This window comes from Chionomys nivalis, chromosome 12, assembly GCF_950005125.1.
Source record: "Chionomys nivalis chromosome 12, mChiNiv1.1, whole genome shotgun sequence".
Lineage (NCBI taxonomy): Eukaryota > Metazoa > Chordata > Mammalia > Rodentia > Cricetidae > Chionomys > Chionomys nivalis.
The window spans coordinates 5,393,044-5,413,082 of NC_080097.1; the positions used below are offsets into that span (position 1 = coordinate 5,393,044).

Consider the following 20,039-nt stretch of genomic DNA (forward strand, 5'->3'; position numbering starts at 1 on the left):
TAACTCTTCTATCATTATATGGATGGGCAGGGGATTAGAAACGGATCTGCACCCTGTGCTGTGGATTGCTCCAGTTCTGTCTGCATAAGTAAGCCCAGGCCTTTATTGAACCTGGATGGAATCCTCTGACAGCAAGGCCCCCAAATAAAAGCATTATCCCCTCGCAGGTGTGCAGAGTTCCCGTCAGCGCACCGCTCATCTGTGGGGCCTCAGTAATTACGGGAGGGGGAAGCTAAGCAGAGTAGCCCAGTGTCTAGGAATGAGGGCTCCTTCACTTTCCTACCGCGAGATCAACAATGGTATCCTGTCTTCAACTGTGCGATTAATTTAACATGTGGTTGGCCAGAGTCCCTCATCACCACACTCCATTTTCACAAGGCTGCCCCGGAATATGTGTAGAATTACATACTTCAAAAAAAAAAATCTCCATCTAGAATTTCAGGTATTATCACAGAAGCTCTCTTCCGAGCTCTCCTCAGATGGGATGCATTATCTCTGATAAAGCCCCATTCCCTGGGATTCAGTACTGACTTAATCCATTGACTGGCTACCATCCCAACCCCTGGACTATGCAGGACCTAACGGGAAATAGGTCCATTATCTATTCAGGTAGGCTGGAAGGCTAAGGACGATGCCCGTGTATAGAGTTTCAGAACTAATGAGCTTTCAGAGGTCAGATAAAAACGCGGCGTTGTTACAGACTCTTTACCCCATCAGTTCTCCCTATACTGGGCAGCAGTGTAAGCGAAAGCCTAATAGATCCTGGGAGAACAGAGGTTAGGGCTGTGGTTCAGTGGAAGAATGCTCGCCTCATGTGTAAAGATCTTCCGTCCCCAGCAGCACACAGCCCACCCCACCTATCTCTGTGCAGAGCAGTTATCCTTACGTGCCTTAATTAAACAGAGTTTATATTGTGCTCATTTAAAACGTGTGACGTTTATATGGGACACATAGTGATTAGGTGTTTATTTAACTATCTTAACATTTGCTTTATATTTTCTCACGATTCAATCATTTAAGTTTTTCCATGTGCCATTTAATGTGGTATTTTCAAATTCCTTAAAGCTGCATGGGCATTCACTACAAGGAAAAGGTGAATTTCTTCCCCGTTAGTATTACGAGTTGGTATCGAAACCCACTACAGTGTTAGGTTATGGGTCTTATAAATAATCTCTGGATATGGAGGCAGAAAGGACAGCTTTCCAGTGATTATCCTTCTCCTGAGTTTTTACGAGAACACGCAATGTATTTATGAAACCCTGCTGTCTAAACTTTATCCACACCACATACATATTTTCCATTTATTGAGAAAAAAATTAAAATTTTTGTCAGCATATCTTATAAATACTTTATACTTAGGTAGAACCTAGATGTTTATGTAATTAAATAAGTGATATCTGCATAGCCTATCCAACCTGCTGTAGCATTAGTGGAACAATGTAAAGACCCCATTTTCTCTGACTTCTCTTTATTTCAGGTTTAACTGCCATTACGGTCCTTTTTGGTATCGCGAGATCCCTATTGGTCTTCTACGTTCTTGTGAAGGCTTCCCAAACTTTGCACAACAGGATGTTTGAGTCCATCCTGAAAGCTCCGGTCTTGTTCTTCGATAGGAACCCAATAGGTAAGTCAGATGCAAGTTCCCCAGTAAATGTCTTGTTGACGCATTGAAGATCTGAGGATGTTTCGGTCTTTGAAAAGGGAGCGATGTTGAGAGAAAAACCCCTGCATGTTTATTCCTCGTCTCCCCGATATTTCTCTCCCACAATAGGAAATCTTAATATCAGTTGTGTAGAGTTATCTCCATGTGTCTAGGTGTGCAACCACACATCGACATTCAGTTTGCAGAATGAGTTGTGAACCTCACTGACACGTGGCCCACGGGGCTCACTGCTTACCTTGCAGGCGGGTAGGATGTGTTTGCAGAGTGACTAAGACACCTACTGTGTTCACACAACGTTGGCCTGTGCCACCCTCAGAAAGGGTCTCGTTAGGAGGAACCCTCTCTGAGCAGGAGACGTGGGCTGTGTACTTGCTTCTTTTCTTGGGAGCATAGTTCATTTCTTAAAGTATGACGACGTGACTCTGAGGTTGACCTGACTGATATTGAAGATATATCTAAATGTGATCACTCCCAGTAAAAGTTTTTAACTCTGTATTTTATCTCACTTATTATTATATAATATAATATAGATATATTATTTATTTAGTATTGTGAGATAGTGTCTTGCTACTGTAGCCCTGGCTAGATTGGGAGTCACTATGTAGACCAGGCTAACCCTGAATGGTGATAGCTCTCTTGCCTCTTCCTCACATGTGCTGGGACTCTGGAGTGACCATTCTGTCCCTATTTAGCTCTGTTTTTAAAACCAACAGCAGAAAGCCCACTTTCCTTCTTTGTCGTTTGTTGTTTTGCCGTCACCAGTGACTCTCTTAATTCTCTGGGTTCTGGTTGTATGACAGGGCCTTTGTGCTAAAGAGATCCCCATTCTCAGTGCCTTCCCATGAATGGGTGGAGGCCCCGCACAAAGGTCCTCTACCCACTCTGCTTCTGCAAGTGCCTCCTCTGGCCGAATTGCTAGGAAGCGTTAGCTGTCACCACAGACTCTGGTCATCTGGGGGTCAGTGGTGAGGCCTGGGGCAGCTTTGTTTATGCAGGTAATAATTAATGGGACCCATCGTGGAGGAGCGTGGCCTGGAAGGAGCATAGAGGACGCACGGGGCGTTAAATAGCTGCTGGACCCAGAGCAAAGCATTGGATAGTATCAGACAAACAACTTCCAGAGTTAGATGTGTTGGTTAAAAGCTTGGGCCATGGCGCCAGAGGCCATCTTGATACTGAGAATCACCGGTTACAGCTGGGATGATGCTCATGTGTGAAATGGGACAATATCCGTACCCGTCTTACAGAAACTGAGATTTAAGCGGGTGAATGGTGTTCAGAGCTTGAATGGTGCCCAGCTCTCTACCATCAGTTCCCAGAGAGAGACTGTGAGGGGCAGGGACGGTGGCCCTGGGGATCAGTTTTCTTACCTGTGGAGTCAGAATATCAATTCTGACTCTTTCTGCTTTATATGATTGTCGTGAGGATTATGTAAGACCAGACTGGAAGGTACTGTGTGTGCGTTAATCCCACAGACGCTATCTAGACTGGGCATGAGGTGGAGCCCAAAGAGTAAAGAACCCCAGATTCCTCATGTGGTCTGGCTGGAGCTGCGCTCAGAGGTAGCCACAGGGTTTGGTGCTGTGAGCATCGCGGCTGCTCCGCTAGTTAACTGGAGAGCTGCACAGACCTGGAACGCCTAGCAAGCTGTGCTCTGCTGTCCGTCTCTCCTCCCGCTCCTGCTCACCAGGCTCTTCATGCTCATGGTCGAGACCCATAAGCTTTTCCTGGTCCTGCTATTATTTATTGAGAGGCTTAGGGCCCAGTCTAAATCTTGGGTAACTAATCTTACATCACGTCAGAGGCATCCATCTTGCTTCTCCCTGCCGTGTCTATTAGCGGGACTTTCTTCCTTCAGTGGAAACAGAACCCAAACAAACCCCACAAGATAGACCTTGCTTGCCCCAAACGTTAATACAAGTTATTTACCTCTTTAGTGGAGTACTTAAAAAGAAAATTAAAATACCTTTTAAGATGTCAGTTATCATTTGAACAATATTTTGCACATTGTACAGTGGTTATGGATTTTTGCCAGCATATAGTATCCAATAAGCTAGACGCGGGAGTCCACTGGTACAGAAACTTCAGGTGGAGCCCGCAGAATCCCGTCACCCCTGTCTGCTGTGTCTCAAATCCAGCCTGTCCCTGAGATCTGAACCTTCCATCCCTTTTCTGACTCTGGCTGCCCCTTGTATCAGAATCCCGGAGAGGATATTCTGGAGGTTAAAAGTATCTTGTTCCTTCTGTCATGGGTTTGCCTTGCTCTCCCCGGAGTGTTAGCTCTTGGCCTCTCTCTGGTGCTGATTTCTGGGTAACTTCTGTACTTGTCCAGAGACCCAGGCCGTCCTAGAGTCTGCGTCACTGGCCACAAAGCCTTCATCTCAAGTGTCAGGCATCAGAAGGAGAGAGTGGACCAGACCTGAAGGGATAGGTTTCTTCTCCATGACACTATGGTCAAGACTAACTTCACCATCCCGCATGGCTGATGGGCAAGCTCACACCTGAGTCCTAAGATGTGAAGTTATTCTCTCTGTAGAATCCATGTATGAGTATGCAAAGTTAGTCACGGCGAGTTTATATAAAATGGCTCCTGAGCGTTTACTCATAATCTGATAAATCTTAATCTCATAATTAGGATCAATTTTGAAGCAAGACAGAATCTATGACCTTATATGGCCGAGAGCCAACTTCCCTTCTTCCTCTTTAGTTTCCCCTCGGTCTTCTCAACCCTCTTTGTTTTCTGTCCTCTTCTCCTCCGGGGGGGTTTGGTGATGGCTTGTGTGTCTGTGACAGAACCTCAGATCTTGGCTGCGCTCCTCCTCTTTCCCTCGTCTGAATTGGAAGGCGAACTGAATGGTGTTGATAGTCATCTTCCGATTCGCTTTCCATCTCCCTCATCAAAATTTCTCTCCTATCTTAGCACTTTTGTTCAAGAAGATCTTAATAATCAGGGTCACACAAATTCCTGGTCGAGAGTGTTAGCAAACGAAGCCATGGGAATTTTCCCTGCAGGGAGCCTGGTGACTCTGGACATCGGGCACAAGAGGGCAGCATGAGCTGCAGAATTGCAGGGACCCATCTCCGGACGCTTGCAGGGCAAAACCTACCTTTGCTGTTAAAGCTTCCTTGGAGAATTCTTTTTCTAGTCTGTGTCTTTATACCTCATTAAACTAGAAGGCTCTCTGCCCCCACCCTGTTTCCATGCCCGAAACATCGAGCTGCCTTATATAAATCTTTCCCTGCTGGTTGAGGATATTTCAGAGTGGACATTTTATTCCCACTCAGCACTTTCCGAACTAGACTCTGGAATGAACAGGGACTGTCCCCATCCTGGACTAGAGTCTGGAATAGACAGGGACTGTCCCCATCCTGGACTAGAGTCTGGAATAGGCAGGAACTGTCCCCATCCTGGACTAGACTCTGGAATAGACAGGGACTGTCCCTGTCTGGACTAGACTCTGAAATAGGCAGGGACTGTCTCCAGGCCGTATGTATGTTATTCCTAAAGGGTTGGTTTTGACTGATTGCAGCTTTCCTTCAGGGAGAAAGATGATCACTATGTCTTGAGTTTGATTTCCACATCCTCTGAATCTACAAAGACATTTATCCCATTGAGGCATCTGGCTTCTCCTTCTGCTCGTAGAGACCAGAAGAATGGCAGGCTAGTGGCTCCGTCTTCTATTGTCCAGTTTGGTCACATTGCAAGTGACTGACTACATTAACTTCATATTCCATAGGAATATTTATTTAGCTTTAATTTGTCAGTTTGCCTGGAAGAAGTGGAACAACCGGTGCAGGTTGACATGTTTGCTTCTTTTCCCTGGGAGGGACAGTGTTAGTCTTGGGTGATAGCCAGTGTGTTCAGTCACGTGTCAGATTTTTTCTTCAGTGTAATGTGTGTGATGGTGTGTGCATTCCACGGTGTACAAATGTCACCATTTTAAAATCAAGCATATGAAAAATAAAATACTGGGAAAGGGGGAAAAGAAGCACACTGACTCCTATTGATTTAAATATATATATTTAATAACATACACACACACACACACGCATTTTTGGTAGAAGCCACCACTGAGAACATCACCAATAGCCATAGATTTTAAGATTGGCACTCTCATATCCATCCTAATAAAACATCTAGAGAATACATAGTGATTAAGATTCACAGCTTGATTGAGTGGGAAATTGGGCTTGTCGATGACTTCACAAATACCAACTGTTCTAATTCAGGCTGTGCCTGTCAAGGGGCTGGGAGGAGGGCTGTCCGTGGTTTGCACGGTTGTTCTCTTTCTCCCGTCCAGGGAGGGAGTCCTCGGAATCCAGGGTAAGTTGCTGAACAACTCAAGCAGAGGTGAAGAGAGAGTTGAGAGCTACACAGCGTGCGTTTTGTACCATCAGAAAGGCTGCCTGGCCCAAGCATTTATAAAAGCAATCGTCAACACGCCTTGCCTTTGCCAGAAAAGCAAAAGAAGAAAGTCCTCAATAGAGAAGAAATGTAATTGCAGGATACCTGTCTGTTTATTCAGTTCCAGTGACCACTGGAGTTAGTGCTAAATGCATATTTTCACAAGTATAATACAGCACTGTCAAAATTACCTTGACAATAATAGGCCTGTTAAATTATAGCTCTATAAGTTTGGAGGTAAAATGGCTCTGCTTAGCACACATTAATCTATGCCTGTTCACACAAGCGCCTCTGCTGAGCGGGTAGCATGTTTAAACAAGAAATACAGGTCTTAAAACCTCTGATTTATGGTAGGTGTTGTTTTGACACCAGCATCATTGAGACGGTTTACAAGGCAAGACTTCGTGTTAGAAAAGCTCACCGATGTCATCATTCGTCACCAGCATAAATATTCAGCTGGAAATTGGGGAGATGCCCATTCGTGCCAAATCCCTCGCTGTGTTTCCTTTCAAGTGAGAGCTGTTGTGGCCAAAAGAGATGGTGATTTCTCTTCCTTGAGTGCAGAGGAGCTGGAAGGAACCGAGAATAAGAATAGCAGCCGTCCTGACAGCTCCCATGTACTCGTCCTGCCTAGATTGGTTTTAATTCTGGCATAAGGCCCAAGGGCTCCCCTCCCTCCTTGCTTTATGCACATTGTAAAGAATATATTTATATGTGCATTAGTTAGTTTGAGAGGCTTTTTCTGCTCAAAGGAAGAAGTTAGTCATCGTCAGAAAAGCTTTGTTGCAAAACAAAAACACACGTTACCCCTTTCATTTTTTCCTTGTTAATAATAACAAACGTGAGTGCGCACAAAAGGATTGACACAAAAGATTGCATTAATCATGGCGATCTTCAATAGCCACATAAATATTATTTTTTTCTAGTATGAATGAAATAGCTAAATGGTTTGAAGTAGGTGTGGCAGTTAAATCCTGTCAAGTTGTCACATATTAAAAATAATGGTTTTCACACGACAATGGTTATATGTACGTAAACTCTTATCAGGGGTGATATTAAGTGATATTTTATGGGAGTTGCCATTTACTGCTAATAGCATAATAAAGGCCTTTGTTATGAGTTTAAATAGTTACATAGTTACATATGTTTGATTGCTCTTGTTATTTCACCAGTAATCTCTCTAAGCGAGATTATTATGGGACTTTTCTACACTCAGTAAATAGTGTGCTGTTTTAATGCACGTTTTAAATCTGTTAGAGTGTTCAGATTGCTCTTTATTCATTTTCTCCTCCATAGTAAATTGTACATGGAAATACTGGCAGTCTAGTAACATGCGCGTGCACACACACGCACGCACACACAGAGGAGAGAGACAACACTGTGTTCATGGTTGTCCAATAGAATGTTTAAATGATAAGATTGAAAAGCTGTTAGCTTCTTCAAAATGATGACCATGTTGTATTTTAGAAGATTAAAAGGATGACATTTTCCTAATTATATCTAATTATTTTCCATTAAGACATGTATTAAATGTTACATGCATATTTATATTTCATCCTTGTTTCTTTATTATAAATGTCACTCTTCATTTATCAATGAACAAACTTAGGAAAAAACCTAAGTATTTGCATCATTGAGTCACATTTTATCTCACATAAAGTATTGGCTTATTTTATTTTATTTTTTTGTCTGCTTCTATCCAGTTTACCCTCATACTTGTCAAGTATGGTGAATTGTATTTAGTATCTGAGAATAAGGCTGTTCTTGTGAGTCTGTCTTCTCCGAAGGTGGAGAAGTTCTGTGGCTGTGACATTAATGCCCTCACTGTGAGGCATTCAATGGGTCAGAATCCATGCTGTTTAAATCCAGCTCACTTAGAGCGAGGTACCCGTGCCACCCTTGGCCATTGCCATCTAGGCTCCGTAGATGGTTGCATGATCCAGAATCCTTCAGTGCTGTCTCTTGAAAGATTTTCCCCCAGTGCTGGTTCTGCAGTAAGAAACACTTCAAACAAGTTCATCAAAGAATCTTTAACCTAAGCCTCTGCCTTTGTGCATTATTTCAAGAGAAAACGGAGTCGAAATTCTGTGCCAGCTTCATCATGAATAAGTATTGATGTTGTGGAGAGTCTAGTTGAGATGAATCATAATTTTGGATATTAAGTGGGAGTCAGCCAGGACTTCCTAAGTTGGAGTTATGTTTGGGTGTTGTTCTTGTTTTTGTTTTTGTTTTTTTGTAGTTAACTATGTATGCACCACCCATGTCTTGGCTTGGCATTGTGCTCCCTGCTGTCTTTCAGACTTACTTGTTATTTTATTACCACATTTCCCAGACTCAAGATCGGGGACTCTGTAGTTGTTGAGTTAATGCATGCTGGTTTTAGGGAACAAGGGCAGGCTTCATCGGGGCATTTGCATCTCCCCAAGGTACACCCAGAGAAAACAATGGAGCGCAGTGATAATTAGAAAAAAATTACACCCCTTTGTCTTATAGTTGGCAGATATATGGAACCTGGTTCTGCTTTCTAAAGAAAAGCTAACAATAGTGGGCCTAGTCTACAGAGTGGGAGGGCCTAGACAGAAAAACCAGAATTGGTTCTCTGTGATTCACGAACCTGGCCTATGGTTCTAGGTTCTCTTGTGGTTTACCAACTGAGGCAACGTAACCATCAAACACCTAATACATGTCTTTGAGACTTCAGTGTATGTTGAAGAGGACTTGCGGCCTTCCCATAGCTTGGAATTTTGCTACTTTCACAGATGTGTTTGATAAGCTGGGTGCCCCGAGAAATAGGAGACGATGCCTCCATTTTAAGACATCGGCAGACGTCTTAGAACTGCAGTGAAGGGAAGCTGAGAAGGTTGGAGTTGACCTGTCCCTGTCTGGCGGAAACTTGGCCTTGTGACTGCTAAGCCCCTCGCTTCAGTTCCCTCATCCTTGACCTCCCAGAGTGAAAAGAGGAGCTTCTCTTCTCTGCAGACATTTATCGGTCAGCTTCTAGGTGTCTGTCTTAGACCCCGTCTTCACAGCCACTTCCATGCTTAAATAACCACAGACAATAGATTGCTTTTAAAAAAAAAAACATAAACAAAAAAGAGCACTGACGTCTTTGCTTCTGTATAGGAGTGTTACAGACTGGAAACTTAGGAGCTGTAGAAGGACCCACAGACACCTAACTTGCTCCTGGTCATGGCCTGATACTGTACATCTTCAACATCAGTGCCGCCAACGACTGGCTTTGATTTCATAAAGTTTGCAAAAGCTCTTCTCCTGATACTTCAGGGTAAATTGTCTTCATCCCGAAACCACACTAGTGGGAGGAAGGATGGGGGCCTTTGGGAGACTTAAGTACACGATTCTGTATTTAAGGCCACACTTGCTGAGTTACAGCCGACCCAAGTCTCCACTGTCATCCAGACACATCCTGACCCATCATGGAAGTCACAGTGCTATGGCTCAACCTAGGAAATGGGCAGGGACCTCCAGGGTTGCTTTCTAGACATCTCGGTAGAAAATAAACTATTCTCTCTGTTGGTAATGGTATCTGCAATCACCTGTAACCACTGAGTGTTCTCATTCTTGGAAACCAGGATTAATCTTTGAGGGGGAAACATCCTCCTCTTTAAGTAGAAGCCCTACTAATATCTGGAAGAAAGACTCAGCTTCAGCGTGCATGTTGGGTGGAAGTTTATTAAGATGTGTGATTGTTTAGAAAGCATTCGCCAAATCAGGTTTTCCATTCTGGGAGTCTTCGCCTTCCCTTTCTTTTTTTACATCTGCATTTTAATAGCTTGTGTCACGTGCGCAAATGTTTCGACCTCCTGAACACCTGGAAAGTCTGCTGTAGACTCGTTCTGGGTATTTGGAAACCTTTAGCCAAACATCATTTCCCATGCAATCGCTCTCATCGTTCTAGGGAAATCCTGCCTGCAGGTCTGCCTTTGCTGGAAAGTGACGCGCGGTGCAACTTGCTGTCGAAACATCCTAGAGGCCAGCAGCCCTGTCTTGCGGGGGCTACAGCCCCCGTCCCTGAGAGGCTTAGTTGAGGATTTCTCTCTGAACTCAGAGGAAGTTTGGAGTTTTAGATTCCATGGCTGGGCTCTTTTCGCAGTCAGCGAAGCCTATAATCTAATCTGGAGATTTGAGGGCCCGAGAGCAGTAGCACACCAGTGCCTTTTGTCGGGCACCGAGGTTTGCAGAGACGCCTCAGCGTCAGGTGATTCATTCTGACGTATACCTTCTCACAAGTCTAATTCCACACACCTGGATCGTCTGTGCTTTGCGGCACAGACAGAGCTGTGGTTTAATTTTTTTTTCTCTCATTACTTTTAAGCGCTCAGGAGTAGAAGAACAAGGAGACATCACTTTCTTGCATGCCATCATTAAAAATAAAAAGAAGGGAGCGGAGCAATGGGTCTGCAGTTGGAGCACTGGTAGCTACTACAGAGAAAGGCCTTGGGCTTGGTTCCCAGCACCCACAGCGTGACTCAAGCCATCTGTCACACCAGATCCAGGGTACTCAGAGTTCTGCAGGTCCCGCACGCATGCCTGTGGTGCACTTACACACGGGCTGACAATGCACCCACTCATACATATAACATTTTTAAATAAAAGAAAAAAATTCTTTTATTAGAGTCAAGATGGCCTAGAATCATGAAATTAATTTTTGGGTGATTGGTATATGGAGTGTAAATTTATTCTTTCTTTTTGGAGAAGAAGATCATATTGACATATTTTTTAATTAATTTTTTTATTTCATGCACATTGAATTGGTGTTTTGTCCACATGTATCTCTGTGTAAGGTTGCTGGATCCTTTGGAATTGAGGCTACAGGCAGTGGTGAGCAGCCATGTGGGTGCTGGGAATTGAACCTGGGTCCTCTGGAAGAACAACCAGTGCTCTTACCTGCTAAGCCTTCTCTCCAGTCCCTACATTGACATCTTAAAACTGTCTCGTGCTGACAGACATCTTCTCTCTAATCTCCTTTTCCTTATCATAAAAATGAAAGTCAAATACGGCTAATATGAGCCACTCTCGTGTTATACTGCAGACAGAGTTCTCTTCGGCACCCACTTTTCAGAGCTGATCTTGACGCGGCCCTGTTAGTGGGAGGAAAAGCAATAGATTCCTTGTGGTAAATATTGGGGTGCTGGAAAGTCTTGTTCCCTTGGCTTTAAGGATAAATCAGTGGGTGTTGACATAGCCGGCCCGAGAGGCTCGGAGGAACATCTGTGTAGTGCAGACACTGGCTGTTTATCTGACCTCTCCCACATTTGAGAATTTTCAGACCCTGTGTGCAAAGCTTCAGCTCCCTCAATGCTTGTCTGCCAGCCATTTTCCTTCTGTCGGCGTTTAAAGCTATTTAATTGACTGAACTTGGAGTGATGTCTTTTTCTAGGGTCTTCTCTGCTAAAATACTGAACGCCAAAATGAGATCAGAGATGCTTTTGTGTTCAGAAGAGGGAGCGCCTCATCATTTTGGGTGGACTTCCATCTTTTCTCCCCTTAATTCTCATGGTGGCTTTTGATTTGGCATCTGATTTGAGAGAAGCCTGGCTGTTGGTGAGGGTCCTTGGGTTGAAGCAGCTGTCCTCAGCAGACTCATGCTTCTGTGAGCCTGTGCGGTCTCCCTTTCCACGGTGCAGTGTGCTCTCTATCATTGTCTTCCGTTAAAGGGTCTAAGACAGGAAGTTGAGAAGTATCTGGACAAGTAGAGGTCACCCAGCAAGTCCTTTATTGCTCTGTGGTGGGTTCGAACCGTGGCAGACTGTGATAGAGAGCCTGGCTTTGAAGTCTGCCTCCCTTTCTGCAGATTGCAGCCCTCAGCTATGCTAGGCTGTGTGGCCTTGCCTAACTGCTTTCAACATTATAGTGGCATGGACATGATAGAATCAATTGTGTGTGTGTGTGTGTGTGTGTGTGTGTAAGACAGTGCCTGGTACATAGGTAATTAATTGAATTTTTTTTCTTTTTTTCTTTTTTTTACTGTTTAAACGACATGATAATTTTCAGGATTTTGTTTTCCTAATTTACGTATCTTAAAGAAATATGCTGTATAGCTTAGTTACTTTTCTGTTATGCGGTAATACATCATAAACACCAGCAGCTGTGGGAGGAGGTAGTTTGTTTCACCTTATGGGTCCAGAGGTATGAGCGCCCGTCATGGAGTGGGTAGGAGCATGGCAGCCAGCCCGGCGGGCAAGGTAGCAGAAGCAGGAAGCTGGCAGCTCACATCCTCAAATGCAAGCATGAAACAGAAAGAGGACTGGAGGTAGCTTGTGACGGAAATGCTCGGAGCCCACCCCCAGTGACGTGCTTCCTCCAGGCCCCTGGAACAGCATCACCCCCTGGGCACCGTGTGTTCAGGTGTCTGTGCTTGTGGGAGACAGTTCTCCACCATTACACCAGCTTTGGTAAATAACGGGTATGTGGCATCCACAAGCGTTTCTTGGCTTTGTGGAGAAGCAGATACATCACCCAGGACTAACAAGCCTCAGACAAAACCAGTATTGTGTGTTTTTGTTTCCTTGCGTGTTTTGTTTTTGTTTTTGTTTTCAATGGGGCTTAGCTTCATTCCAGAGTTCATTTTAAATTTAATTTGGTTTTACAATGCGAGCTCAATTTTGCATGTAAGCCTCAAACATCTGCTTTACTTTTTGTTTGAAAGTGATATGATTGGAGCTCTGTACAGAAGTCTATTCGTAATTAAGGAGAAGCAGTTGGAAATTCTATAAATTAAGTTCTATTTCAATGTCACTTTGGAATTATTCCAAAGAAGGGGATGGATATACTTCCTTGGAATGGGAGAAACTTTTTTTAAAAAACACTATTATGGGTCAAAATGTAGAACTTGCATGTATTCACCTTTTGCAACAAGCGTGAAAAATGACAAATTCCACCAGTAAAATTTAAAGTTGGCCTGAGGCAGTTTTAGATTGTTGAGGCTTCAAATTTTATTCATGGGATGTTTTTAGAGACGTTCTGTGGTTTGTTCACTCCAGTTAATTCTGGGCAATCCTTCTACGTGTCTGTCAGATGGACATTTTGATACTTCAAAACTTCCTCTTGCGCCAAATACAGCTACGGCAGCCCGCGAAGGCAGCCCGGGAAGAAAATGAGATTTCTGGTTGGTTCTTCGAAGCCATGGGTTTCTTATAGAACACTGAAGGGTGTAATAAATCAAACAGGGCAAATAAAACTTTCTACTACATCGGCTGCCCCATTAGCATTAAGAAACCAACAATTTAAATGCCATAAATTATTGGCTGGCTCTAATAGCCTTGAGAAATCTCAAGATAGGTGACTGGGTGGAGAGGCCCAGCAGAAGGACGTTTCACACTCAGTGGCTGGAGGGTGTGTGCAGGTGGGGAGCTCCTTGCTGGTCCGAGACTAGGGGGGTCAGCATCAGCCGTGGCATAGTTCCCGCTATCCCACGTTCTGTGCTGACATTCCGTGACCCTGTCACACTGCAGGATTTGTTTAGAAATAATGGGATCAAAGTTTCTTAACTTAAAGAAGAAGCTTAGAAACTCTCAAAGCAGGCAGTCTGTGAAAAGACACCCGAGGGTTTTGCAGCGTTTTCTTCCCTACTGCTTTGATGTCCCGGCGATCATTCGTATGACTGGAAGTGTCTGTTGGCTTTAAAAACAGCATCTTATCAAACCGTGGATCAGCCAGGAGTGGGGAAGATTTGGACTCCTTCCCTGTGTCCTGTCACTTGGTAGCAGCATCATTTGTTTGTTCTGGCAATTTAAACTTGTGCAGTTTTGTCAGTTTCGTTTACCTGGCTTCACCTGCAGTCTTAACAAAGTGACAACACACAAAAGAAAGCACTCGCTCTGGCCTCTGCTCCCTGCGGAGAGTCTGCCCTGTGGGTCTGCAGTGTCCGCCCTGTGGGTCTGCAGTGTCCGCCTTGTAGGTCTGCAGTGTCCGCCCTGTGGGTCTGCAGTGTCCGCCCTGTGGGTCTGCAGTGCCCTCTGGCCTCTGCTCTGGAGAGTCTGCCCTGTGGGTCTGCAGTGTCCGCCCTGTGGGTCTGCAGTGTCCGCCCTGTGGGTCTGCAGTGCCCTCTAGTCTCTGCTCTGGAGAGTCTGCCCTGTGGGTCTGCAGTGTCCGCCCTGTGGGTCTGCAGTGTCCGCCTTGTAGGTCTGCAGTGTCCGCCTTGTGGGTCTGCAGTGTCCGCCTTGTAGGTCTGCAGTGTCCGCCCTGTGGGTCTGCAGTGCCCTCTGGTCTCTGCTCTGGAGAGTCTGCCCTGTGGGTCTGCAGTGTCCACCTTGTCTCTGCCTGCATAGTGTCTGCCCTGTGGCTCTGCAGGGCGCTTTGGTCTCTGGCCCACCACTCCTGGTACTGTCCCTGTTCATTTAAGATGCAGAGCTTGAAATAAAAGCCCAAAGAGCAGGAGTCCCATGAATCTTTGGTTAGAGTGAGATGATTAACTGAATGTTTACTAACCTCTTGGGCCCCTGTGCTGGGGTTTGGCATAAGCTACCTGGCTAGTGTGTTCTTTGTTTTCTTTTTCATTCATTTGTGTGGGGCATGTGCATGTGTGGTGTATGGACCTCTTGGTGTGTGACATGTGTGGGTACATACGTGTGGTGGTCTAAGGGTCTCCCCATCTTATTTTTTTGAGACAGTCTTTCACCAAACCTGAAGCTAACTAACTTGACGGCATTGGCTACCTAGTCTGGTCAGTAAGCCCCAGAGGTCCTCCTGTCTTTGTTTTCGTTTCCCCCGCCCACCCGCTGATGCCCATGTGCTGGGCTTTCACGTGGATGCTGAGGATCTGAACTCGGGTCATTATGCCCGAATGGCGGGCACGCACTCCTGGCCCCTCCCACTCTTGGCCCCTCCCCCGCCTACTGTGTTCATGCTCTGAAGGCGTGTCACTAAGACATGTGGACGATCCGATCAAACTAGCATTTCAGCTCTTTGGGTAAAGATTGAATGATGCTTAGTGCAGTATTTCTTCTTTCTCATGGGCGGCGTGGGAAGGAGAACTATATTAACGTTTCGTAAAGCCTGTAATGCCCCCACGTGCCCGGTAGGAATCCTATAGGTGTGTGTCAGAATGCCATGTGTTTGCTGACGTCTAGCTTGAGTTAAGCAAGCGATTCTGTTTAGCCGACACTTTGTTTTGCTTTCTTGTTTTTAATAAATGTTCACAAGGATTTACATTTGAAAGTGAATTATTCCTGAAACAGTGGAAGAAAGAAAAAGGTACGTCCTGGAGGGTGGGCTACTGCTCCTGAGCGACAGGTGACAACTTCTGTCTTACGCCGCCCCATTTTCCTGGGGCCATTCTCCAGTATATTAAACAACTTCTCTCTCTCTTTCTCTCTCTCTGTGTGTGGGGGGAGTGTGTGTGTGTGTGAGAGAGAGAGATATCTGGGGGAAGGAAAAGGAAAGAATTCCAAAATTTTATTAAAAGTAGTAGTATTAATTATTTTAAAACATTTTTGACTATTCCTGTAAAGATAAATTAAGCAGTTACATATTTATCTAGAGCTCTTTTAATTGCTGTCAAGAATGCAGTATAATGTTTAGTAGGATTAATTTTCCCAGGTTATTATTATTACACTTGTGTTTAGTTTGCGTACATGAGGCAGAGGAGGTGGAGGTCAGAGACAGCGGTCAGCAGTTGGTTTTCCCATTTCACCATGTGGGCACTGGGGACTGAACTCAGGTTGGCAGGTTTGTGGCAAGCGCCTTCCCCTCCTGAGCCACTTGCCAGTGTGCATAGATGTTTGAATGAGATTGTCAGAGAGCTTAGCCATAGAAGTGGCCAGAACAAAGAGCTCAGAAGGTCCTCATTGGAAGACTGAGGTCAAACGCTCTTATTCATTGTAGGAACTCCATCTCTTCTCTGGACATGGGGGGGAAATGAGGCAAATTCAGGGTAAACCTTCTTATGTGTGCGGATATTCTGACGGCAGACTTGGCCAGCACTGGTACTCGTGGTGATGGCAGCCTAGAGTGGAAGGTGTGCAGCTCCAGAGAGAATCCACAGATTCCGACCCTTTGTTTAGGCTTTCGGGCAGAGTTCAGTGCGCCACTCTTTGTCTTTTACTCAAAAAGAACAAATTATCTCATTATTCATTTTATTGACCTCCCCCTTTTTATATTTACAACGAAGTTTAATTCATGAATTATGTGTCTAGAGAGATGAGCAACAATAGCTAATAATGAAATAGAAGAGTAATATATAACTATAATTAAAGGCATTTAAATATTTTGTATTATTTGCTTCTGGAATGTTCCATTTCGTGTTTTCAGACCATGGGTTGCTAACAGATGAGGACCAGTACTGTGTTCTCACTGCTCTGCGCTCTGGAAAGGTCATCATGTTTGGACAGTTACCCGACAGCAATGTCTGAGAAGCCCTAGTCCTCAGAAAGCCCATGTTCATAATAAGATAATTCGATCTTTTTTTTTGTCTCCAGAATTTTTCATAAACAGTATAAAATACTGGATACACACCTAATTATAGCTATTTTATATTTTCTTATTTAGTAAACTTAGATAAATGACTTAATTATATTATTAGCTTTTGTGCTTTTAGAAAACCCATTTCCAGCTGGGCGGTGTTGGCGCACGCCTTTAATCTCAGCACTCAGGAGGCAGAGGCAGGCGGATCTCTGTGAGTTCGAGGCCAGCCTGGTCTACAGGAGCTAGTTCCAGGACAGGAACCAAAAAAACTACAGAGAAACCCTGTCTCGAAAAATCCAAAAAAATGAAAGAAAAAACCCATTTCCAGTTTCCTTGACGTCTTGATGGTGTGGTGGTGACCCTATTTCCAGTTTCCTTTGATGGTCTTGATGCTGTGGTAGTGACCCTATTTCCGGTTTCCTTGAGGTCTTTGCTGTGGTAGTGACCCTATTTCCGGTTTCCTTGAGGTCTTGATGGTGTGCTATGGACCCTTTCTGTTGCTGTGATAAATGCCTCGACATCATGGGGTGGGAAGCTTGGTGTGGAGGCAGGAGAAGGAAGCAGGACAAGGTGACACCTCTTAAAGCCCACCCCTGGTGATAGACTTCCTCAATCAAGGCTGCACCTCCTAAAGGTCCCATGACCTCTCCAGACAACACCAATCCATCCTCTTTGGTTCTTTGGCCCTGTGAACCATGTTGTTTTCTTTGATAAGTCTGAGGACACACACTGGGTCTGAACAAAAGCAGGTGACTGTCCTGACTAGCTTTTGTTGTCACTGGACACAACCTGGAGCCCCCCCCCCCCCCCGGGAGGGAGGAGCCCCCGCTGAAGTCTTACCTCAATCAGATTGGCCTATGGTCTGTGAGAAGCTGCCTTGATCCGTGATAAATGTGATAAATGCAGGAGGGCCCAGCCCACTGTGGGTGGTGCCCTCCCTAGTTCCATAGATCTAGGCTGTGTACAGAAGCTGGCAGGAAGCAATGAGGGATCAGCAAGCCAGGAGCAGGAGGCAGGAACGGAGCCTGCAGCTCCCACTACACTCCTCCCTGGTTCTTGCCTGGAGTTTCTGGCCCGACTTCCCTCAGTGAGGGATTGTGACCTGGAAGTTTAAGGTGAAATAAACCGTTTCCTCCTCAAGTTGCTTTGGTCAGAAAGCTTTATCACAACTGAAAGCAAATAGAAGTGGCCGTGCATCTGAATGAAAAGCCGTAGAAAGGCGGGGCTCAGCTGGAAACTGCATTGCCGTGAAGAGACCAAGAAATACAGAATTATGTGTTCTGGTCTGAACAGGGGGACACAATGCTAGACTGCTCTTCTCGCTACAGTCTTGATTCCGTTTCTGAGAACATGTTTTGTTTGTCTTGCTCGTTTTTGTTTGTGGGCATCAAACTCTCTAGCCCAGGATGGCCTTGGACTCCTGATTCTTGTTTTCATTCCCCCAGTGCTGGCGTGACAATCACATGCCACCTCACTTGGTTTAGTGGTGCTGGTAGCACACACACCATCCGTACTCGGCTCTATGGACTGAGCTACATGGCTAGCCTTGCCTTATGGCATTGGCTGTGTCAACCTGTACAGCCTGAGCTACCTGGCTTGCCACCTTTGCCTCCTGGTTGTCATGTCTTGGCGAATTAAAACTCTCTTACCCCTTCCTGATGAAAACATTAAGAGTTTCCAATTGTGACAAGTAGGCCCATTCAGTTTTAAGGGAGCCTTTCAGAGGTGAGCCACAGGACTTTCATCTGAGGGAACGGAGTTCATGACGGCCCGAGAGATTGAATCCTGTCATGATTTTATTTCATTCGGAGCCTACACTGGTATTATTTAATGCAACCAAGTTTTGAATGTCAGTAGAGAACACAGCTAAGGTCATGGTCTCAAAGGACTTTGATGTCCTGCAGCAGCCTGACTTCCCTCTAATAGGCATGCAAAGCTCGTGTGGTACGGCTCTTAGGGGAAGAATATTTGTTCCTGTGGGTTACAATAGCAGACATAACCTGTGGGTGATGGGAAATGTCGGGCGGAATATGGATTTGGAGGGAACGGGGTAAGGACGAGTATGAAAAAAATTAGCCATGGAAATCTACAAATATGAGGCCAAGAATATTCTTGCAGACATGTCAGCGGGGTTTTACCAGTAACAGCAGGCACATGCCCACATTCTGCATGTGGAGAATTTCTGATTTAACCAAAAAAAAAAAATTATTTTTTTTCATCCAAACAGCTTCAAACCCTTTTCTCGTCACATAGGGATTTCTGCTCTCTCCTTAGCTCACAGATTCTGTGGGGAGAGCATGTTCCAAGGACAGTTATGGTATGGGTGACTTTTAGCTAGTCACAATGAATGCATTGATCCTTAGGGCTAATGCTCAGGAACAGTGTCATGTAACCTGAATTAATGAAATACTTGGGAAGTCATTGTGTTTGTTTGTGCAAGGGGACACTTTGTGTGACTGAAGGGTGGTTGGGAAGGTGTGTGTGCACACGTGTGCATGAATATATGGAGGTCAGCATTGCCTGGCTTCTCAGTTGTTTGTACCTTCGTTTCTGAGACAGTTTCGTGACCAGCGACACCCAGGGATCCTACTTCTGGGATGACAGGCATGCTGCCACACGGGGCTCATTTCCAGGAGCGCTGGGTTCCGCCTCAGGTCTTCATAAGTGCGCTGCAAGCACTTTCCTCCCAAGCCCTAGAGGAAGCTGAGTCACTTGGAGTCCTTCCCTCATCACAGTTGTGTGAGCAGAGAGCCCTCTCAGTGTACCAGATACCCTGAATGGTGGGTTCACACTGGAGTAGGGTACAGGGATACGTTTTCTGTGTCCGACCTCAGTGATGAGAGACTCCCCCAGAGAAGCAGAGGCTAAGGAAGTAAAGTGGTTCAAAGAGTAGGGACTAGGGCATGGGATTAGTCAAGGATCCCTTTAGGTGTGGATTGCAGAACAGATTGGAGCGAGAACAGGACCTGGGGAGGTCAGCATGGGATCAGCGAGTTTCCCTTTGTGTAGTTGCTGGCTTCATGCCGAGGGACATCACAGCAATGGTGGCGGCACTTATGGTGTAGATGTGATTAGCCCATAAATATTCAGCTCTAGGTTTGGTTTGGTTTTGTTTTTTTGGAGAACACATACTGATTTAGGGTGCTGTACTGAGGGGGTGGTGTGAGTGAGAAGGAGCAGTCGGATGTGGCACTGGGTGGTTAAATATCTCGAAGCTGCAAAGGAGGAACGTAGAAGGAAGAGCAGGGCGAATTCTTCCATTTGTTGCATCTTATCCTGCGCTCCTTGAGGTGGAAGCAAAGCAGAACCGTATAAATGTGTGTGTCTTTTCTGAGCACTCGCAGCCCCATTGGGCATGGGCTGTGGAAGTGCGGGGGGGTGTGTGTTTCTTTTCACTGCCCCCCACATGGCTTTCCCCCATGCTTTTGTATCAGGGCCAAGTTTCTGGGTTGCAGCTGCCACGGGGACAAGTTGGAACACTCCTCTTGTTTTGAACTTGACCACTGGTGGATTTGTTCCCCCCCCCCCTTTATTGACATCCAGATTTGG

The 20,039-nt window shown here is 45.2% G+C and overlaps 1 protein-coding gene across 2 annotated transcripts in view; it reads left to right on the forward strand.

Moving 5' to 3' along the window:
• The window catches only part of Abcc4 (ATP binding cassette subfamily C member 4), a 202,819-nt gene that overhangs the window by 90,921 nt on the left and 91,859 nt on the right, over positions 1-20,039 (forward strand). For both annotated transcript variants that reach the window (XM_057786383.1, XM_057786384.1), the window contains exon 19: positions 1,478-1,624. In XM_057786383.1, the coding sequence (XP_057642366.1) occupies positions 1,478-1,624 (147 nt within the window). The remainder of the gene's footprint in view (positions 1-1,477; positions 1,625-20,039) is intronic.